This window comes from Vigna radiata, chromosome 10, assembly GCF_000741045.1.
Source record: "Vigna radiata var. radiata cultivar VC1973A chromosome 10, Vradiata_ver6, whole genome shotgun sequence".
Taxonomy (NCBI): Eukaryota; Viridiplantae; Streptophyta; class Magnoliopsida; order Fabales; family Fabaceae; genus Vigna; species Vigna radiata.
In genome coordinates this window covers 3955845-3963692 of record NC_028360.1, presented here as the reverse complement: position 1 = coordinate 3963692, position 7848 = coordinate 3955845, and the positions used below count along the sequence as shown (strand labels likewise).

Here is a 7848-nt window from a genome sequence, read left to right as displayed (position 1 = left end):
ATTGTAATTGGAGTACATAAGTATGATGTGAAATCATGATGGAAAGAGTCATGTGGTTGTGAAAGAGAATTCCAAGGAGGAATGTCTCATGATTGGTGATGGTTTGTAAAGTATGAACATGGCTAAGTTAAGCTGTCGTTTATCCTGATATTCCGTGATTAATCCACCTCATGTAGAGAGGGTAACTCATGCGTGGAAATGGCAAGAGGTCCTTTAGCCTCAGGGTATTGTTGTACCGAGGTAAGCTTCACTGGACTAGCCTTGGGTGGCAGTTGTTGAGGGCATCCCAACCAGGATCCACCCGGGTGCACAAACGTCATAATTACATAGTTCATACAATCCGNATGAGTTGAGTCTATGGTCGGTTATAAATGTATTGAACGTTTGGTTATATTGTGTTCTATGAATTGNTTGTGTTTTGAATTGTAAGTATGATAATATATGAGATAAGTAAAATCTGAATGTGTGGATGATTAATTAAATTACATAAACTTATCCTATTTTTGTCTACTGTTCGGTCGTTTTATTCACTGCAATGATCATCCAATGGATGTGAACAAAAGGTGATACTGGTTCGTTGGAGAAAGCGTTGCAAATTGAGCATCCTAAAGATAATGTAGAGTTTTCTGAACAATAGGTTATGTCTAATTATTGTTTTTGATAACCGTTCGGTGAATATAGTCTTTTNTATCTCCGTTCGATATAAGTTGTGATTTTGTTTAAAGAATCCTAATTCCATGTACAGTTTAAGTTTTATGGATATTTTATCTACTCTGTACATTGAACTTATTATCTACTGTTCTTTAGTATTATTATTGATAACTCCTTAAATTATGTATAGTTTAAAACTATATTTATTGGGATGTCAGAATCATCATATAAAATAATTATTTGAATTTACTCAAAAACAAATAAAGATGATTTTACCCAAAAATAAATAAATTAAAATGTATTATGAAATATGAATGCTTAGTTGGAACAAGTTTAATTTTACTTTAATCTGACATGGAACTTCATTAATATTTGAAACATGAGACACGAATAAATTATTTTCAATTTTTTATAATGATATATCACTTTTGATATCATATACTATTAAATCCTAAAATTAAGTAAATATAAAACTATAATCAATATGTTTTATAGTATATTTCAATACAAAATTATCTATTAAGACAAAATAATTCAATATCAATGCGTAATTTTTTAATATATATATATATATATATATATATATATATATATATATATATATATATATATATATAATAACAATTTGAACGGAATTGTGATGACTCTCTAGTTTGGACTTAAAGAGATTAGAGCACACTGTCAATGGCCACAGTCAGAGCAACTTTAGGCTACATTGCTCAGGAAACTTTGGCAGATACAGTAATGGCATGAGGCTACTTCAAACACTAGCCTTGTTTAATGTCCAGAATGCATTTATACTCTTTAAGAAGACCATGAGGAAATGAGTTTTTCAAATTGATGAAGGGATGCAAATATTGCAAGGAAACCAGCAATGGTAGGACTTTGGTCTGTCCAATGGCATGCTGTGGAAAAAAAAATAAACTTAAAGAACGTGACAGTTGATACTCCAATTATAGATGGAATCTTTAATCTTCGTAGCTCAAGTTCTGTATAACATGTATCAACTGAAACCAAGTGTAAATAAATATGAGAGGGGTAACAATTTTTGTTGACAATTACATTAAGAGGTATTGTCTGTATCAATTGTTCAAAACTATACCAATGTACATAAATAAATATCGAAAGAATATATTATAAGTTTCATATGTTATGACCAACTTCTATACCAAAGGATCATTTTGATAATCCCAAGCATTATTTATGGAAGAAATAGTAAAAGCTGATAAATTAACAAGTTTAAATAAAAAGAAATGGAGAGTGTAAAACCAACTGGGACGTAATCTCTCTGTTGGTGCCATTTGATGTGAGATTAGAATTCACATAATATGCTTTCACTAATCCTTGAGACACAGACCAGATTAAGGGAGATACCAGTCTGTGTCCTTTCTTTGTTCTTTATTCCTAACACTCTTCAACAAATTAGTGGTAATTTATGCATTAATCAATACACAAATATAAAAATAAACACCTTTAAAATAGGAATGAAAGCCAATATAGACAGTACTGATTTCACAACATCTTGACATGTAGCTAAAACAAAATTGGACATCACAATTAATAGTAACATTCCATCCAGATTACATCAACAAGGAATCAACCGCCCCACAACCAGGCTACATATCACGCTAGCATGCAATAAATCCCCCATTAAGGTTAAGTTAAAATTCCAGTGAAAGAATGGAAGGATACAAATTGCACTAATTAGACACGGTAAGAACATCATGATGAAATAAACGTAAAACAAAAACATAATAATGAAGTAGTAGTTCCATCATTCCATGTATTACTTTAGTATACAGGGGGAATTCATTAATCATAATACAAGGTAAGTGTTAAGAAAACAAAAAAGGTACCTGAAAATGTTTCATAACCTAATACTTGTTGTTTATAGTTAGTCATGTTCTTCAGTTTGCTTGCTTGCTGTTACATGGGGAATGAAAGCAGGGACTCTGTATACACAGCCACCTGGGATCGGTAAGAACCTTTACTATAGGATCGATGCTCTTGCAGCTGTCCCTTGCCATTATATTTTGCCAATCCAGTCCAACCATCTGTCCCGAAAATATCACCATCTTTTGTATAGCATATTGGGGAGAAGTACATAGCAGCAGGAATGTTTTCAGCGGACACAACAATAGTCTTAGTCCAAGACGACTGCACTCTGTACTCTTCCATCACCCATATTTCCAGTGACCCGTCCCACGCTGCAAAACATATACTAAGCAAATCCCCAAGCACCCCCAAAATAAACAAATCAGTGTCATAATCTAAACATTCAACCGGCAAAAGTATCTCTGAGAAACTCCTTTCAGTTAAATCAAAGACAACAATAACATCCATTGGTCCATTACAGCAAAAAGCCAACCAATGAATAGCACCATTAAAAAGCGACCCTTCTCTGATGCCGTTGCTACCCTTGGAGTAGTTCCTATAAGACAAATGGGTAGCCTCACAATCTCTCCACACATTATTTCTGAGCGAGAAAAACTCCACACGGGTGGTTGCACTATCGAGTGGAAATGGATTGTATGACGCTTTAACCACCAAGTAGTCATCAGTTGATGGGTCATACCCGAAACCATAAAGAAATGTAAAAAACATGGCTTGCATCAAATTGGATTCAATAGGGGTGGAAGATAATTTTCTGTGAACCCCAGTTGATGGATTCCACACCCAGAGACTTTGACAAGAATTCAGAAGTAAAAGCCCTCTGCAGGAACCTATAATCTGAACATTACCAGGAGTACTGGGAAGTAGAAAGTTAAGGTTTAATGTAGAAGATGCAGAATCATCGTGAAGGGATGCGTTGAAATCTATGGATCGGATTTCAGGAGAAGGAGGCGCTATGAACAAAAGTCTGGTAGAACTTGCTGAGAGTCGTTGAAAATGTGATATTGCAAAGTGTGGATCACAGAGAAGAGAAAGCCATGACTTACAGACACATTTGAAACGAACAAGGGATTTGACAGGCAACATCAACAAAATATCGATTATGAGCTCCCACGGCAGAATCGCCGTCATCTTCGTTCCTCTGCTACTGCTACTCCCTCCCTTCATTTCTTTCAGTAGTTGACTTGAATTGAAATAATATTTAGAAAACAAATAGACATATATATATATATATATATATATATATATATATATATATAAATCTATAAAAGTAGTGTTTGTAACCCTAAGGGTATTTTTCTTATTTATATTTAATGTTTAATAATAAAAGTAAATTTTATAGAATTGATTAATTTTATATGTTTGTTTTCAATTAGAATGATAATAATTAATGTGAAACTAAAAAAAATGGTGTTTTAGAAGTGGTGGTAGTCTAAAAAATAGTGAGACTCGATTATTTTAATATTAAACGGTTTTATTATAAATAGTTTTGTTATAAATGAATTTCATAATTTAAAAAACGTATCATCTCTCTAAAAACTACTTTTCTAGATTTTTCTACCTTCTCTCTAAGAGTTCTTGATCTCTCAAGTCATCTATTTGATGATTAGGAGGTGCTTAGACGACCACGACATTAAGGTCTTCAAATCCAACTGATCAGTTTGTCGTTTAGAGCAAGTAAGTTTTCATCCATTTTTCTTTGTATTTTCTTGATCCTTGATCCTGCAAAGAGATCTGGTTGCATGTGTCAAGTGGTTTCTTCCTTCAATGCTTGACTTAATTTAGATTTTAAGGTTTGTCTCCAATTACCAAATCGGTGATTCGTAAGTTGTTCTAGAGGTTCCTTGTAGTGAAAGCAAATGTCGGGGTTTTCTTGAACTGTGTCAGCTTTATCGAGGTAAGGGAAGCTAGAAGTTCTCTAATTTGCTTTTTTTTCTATGGCTGATAAATGTTTAAAGAAGATGATTATTGAACTATTTAAGTTGAAATTATGCTTTGTGTTATGTGAATATGACGAAATGTGATGAATCTTGAGTATGAATTGCATGAATTGATATATTGGACTGTTTGTATGATGATTGAGTCTGTTTTGATGATAGGAAGAGGTTAAAAACTTGTGATGAGGTGTGTTGGTCATGAATTGTGATAGTTTGCTTTGTAATAAGTCATTTGGAGAAAGTGTGGTAGTGAAAATGAGTAATTGGGGTTGGGTGTGCAATTGCTCTGTGGGGAGGGTTTTGGTAAGTCAATTATGACTAGGTTGAGCCTTTAAAATGATCAAAAACATGTTTAAAGTGGTAAATTGTGATTTGGGTCCCTAAGTTGACGAATTTGATGTTTTAGAGTAGGAAACTGTCCAAAAACACTTTAGATTGATGGTAGGAAGGTTTATAATCATTTACTCAAGTCTAATTAGGTGCATAACACAAACTAGGATGGTTAGAAGTTGATAACGAATGAAAATACCATTATCCGTGATGTAATTCTGACACTAAAATGTATCATTTTCTGCTTAGAACTTGCTTGAAATCATGTTTTTCTATTAAGTTGTGTGAATAAGAGAGTTGAGGTTGAATTGAATAATTTTATGACTAATTTCCCTTGTTTTGGCAAAGAATGAGGTGATACTGAAAGCAGAGATGAAGAGCCAAGGGGATAGAGCTCAGAAAGGCTTGAAAGAGCACCAGAAGGAGGAATACCACACAACCTAGGCGCGCTGTATGGAGGCTTAAGCACTGGAAATCAACGTCCACTGCCTGGGCGCCCATTCTGGAGGCTCAAGCCCTACATGAGGACCGTCCACCGCCCGAGCGCCCATTTTGGGCGCCTGAGCGTCGTGTGTCGTGGATAAACCCATTTTCTGCTATGTTTTGACTCTATTGGACCAGAGCCTGTTTCTACTCTATTCCGACTCTATTTAAAGGATCCAGGCGCTCTAGGTTTTGTATCTTTGGCAAAGAAGAGCATAGCAACACACTCTCTCATCCTCGGAAGGCGGATTTGGATGCGGAAGCTCCTTTTCCCCAATCTTTAAGGTTTTTTTTTATCTCATTCTTCTCCATTGTTCATATAGTTTCTCCATGTGGGAACTAAACTCTATTTGTTGTTGAGGGATGAAGTAACCTTGTGAACTCTCATGTATTTGAATTGATTCTTAATAATATATGTTTTTTCATTAATTGTTAGAGTAATTCATCTGCTTCAACGCTTGTTTAACTCATTCATTAGCATGACTTATGAATTGCATGAGTGTCGGGAGGTTCCTTACAATTCAGGTTCTTGTTGAATTACTCCTAAGAGTAATATTTCTCAGGGATGAGGGTATGAGTGGTCGTCATTTTCTTTAAGTCTTAATTAATCTTGTTATCACACGATTGTCTAGTGCCGAGAGTCTTCTGGGATACGATACTTGGTCTTACCATTTTATATTACTTGTGCGACTCAGTACACTTGTCGATCTAGCAAACAAGTTTTTGGCGTCATTGTTGGAGACTTACGGTTTAAGCTATTATATTTGTGTGATTTTTGATTAACTTTGAATTTATTTTTTATTTTTATTTTATTTTTATTTTTTCTATTCTAATTTTTATTTTTATTTTTAAATTTTTGTTTTATTTTGTGTTCTATTTTGTTTATTTTGTGTTTTTGTGCTAACAATGTTTTCTATGATTTTGTGTTTAGTTTGTGCAGGATGCAATTCTACCAAGGTAATTTCAACCACTGGTGGGAATCTCACTCAAGCATGAATCAAAGTCAATTTGGGCAAGCTGCCGAACAATGACAGCCACAACCCTTTCTAGGTAACAGTGCTACAAAGCTTGAGGAGACTCTCCAGCAGTTCATGCAAAGGACTCTCTCCACTCAGAAAAACACTCAAGCAACATTCGGATGGATAGGGAGGCAACTTGATCACATACTTCAGAAGTTGGATGATCTTGGGGCCAATATGAAAGATAACCCTAGAGAAGAATGTCAAGCCATTATCACTAAAAGTGGCAAAGTTTTAGATGAGAGAAAAATAGAGAGAAAAGAAAAAGAAAGGTTGAGTGAAAAAGAGAAAGATGTAGAAAAAGAGAGAAAAGAAAAAGAAGAGGTTGAGAAAGAAAAGAAAAGGAGAAAAATGTGGAAAAAGAGAGAAAAGAAAAAGAAGAGGTTGAGAAAGAAAAGAAAAAAAATTGAGAAAAATCTTCTATACCCTAAGGAGTGTTCCAAGGAGGAAAAAGAGAGAGAAGAAAAGAAAAAGGGAGAGAAGGAAGATGAGAGAAAAAAGAAAGAATCATATGAAAAACCCCTTCCTCACCCAAAGTAGTATCATAGGAAGGAGAAGGAAAAACAGTTTGAGTTTTTCATGGAAATCTTCAAGAAATTAGAGGTTAAAATTCCTATGATTGGGACACTGCAATAGGTTCCTGGTTATATTAAATTCCTGAAAAAATTCAACAAAAAGAAAAAAATATCTAGAAAAGGGAACAATTGAGGCACAAGATAATTGCAGTGGGTCTAGCTAGTGACTTTAAAGAAGCGCTTGCTGAGAGACAACCCAGTTTTTGAATTTTTTATCTTTTATTTTATTTTTTCTTTTTAATTTATTATTTGTGTGATTCGGATTTGAGTTTGTTTTTGTGTGTTTGAGTTCTTTTTTTTAGGTTATATGCTACTTCTGATGGTAGTAATGAACACATCTATGGATGAATGCTTCCACAACATCTACTGATGGATGTTGTTATGATGAGGATGATGAATGACAACATTTACTGATGGATGTTGCTATGGAAGAGGACGGTGACTAGACATCTACTGATGGATATTTGGTGATTAGGCATATACTGATAGATGCCGATGAAGATGAGAAAGATTGGTGTCTATTGAGGGATACCGATGAAAATATGAAATATTTAGGATCTACTGATGGATGCTATGTGATTAGACATCTACTGATGGATGTTACTGACAACATCTACTAATGGATGCTATGATGATGAAGATGGTGTCAAGCTATAGTGACGTTAAAGAAGCGCTTACTGGGAGGCAACCCAACTTTCTAAACCTTTCCTTTTAATCATTTGTTTTGTTATTATACTCTGCTTGAATGAATTAAACTACTTTGATTCAACTATGCTGTGTTTTGTGACGAGTATTGCTTTGTGAGATTTTGGTGTATTGATTGATGTTGAGATGATGCATGATGTGTTGATATATAGGTGATGACTCACAATGTATGAAATAGGTGCTTGAGGTAAAACTTGATTAAGATACTGAGCAGAGTGTTTTTCTGAATTCTAGGACTTGTGAGTTTACCTGTGT

The 7848-nt window shown here is 34.4% G+C and overlaps 1 protein-coding gene across 1 annotated transcript; it reads right to left on the bottom strand.

Annotated features, from left to right (window-relative positions):
- Positions 1 to 1287: 1287 nt before the first annotated feature.
- Positions 1288 to 3733, bottom strand: LOC106775422 (F-box/kelch-repeat protein At3g23880). Its single transcript, XM_014662546.2, has 2 exons — positions 2508 to 3733; positions 1288 to 1658 (listed from the first exon to the last, which is right to left on the bottom strand). The coding sequence occupies exon 1, from the start codon at positions 3709 to 3711 to the stop codon at positions 2578 to 2580; it is 1134 nt and encodes a 377-aa protein (XP_014518032.2). The 5' UTR covers positions 3712 to 3733; the 3' UTR covers positions 1288 to 1658; positions 2508 to 2577.
- Between the last annotated feature and the right edge of the window lie 4115 nt (positions 3734 to 7848).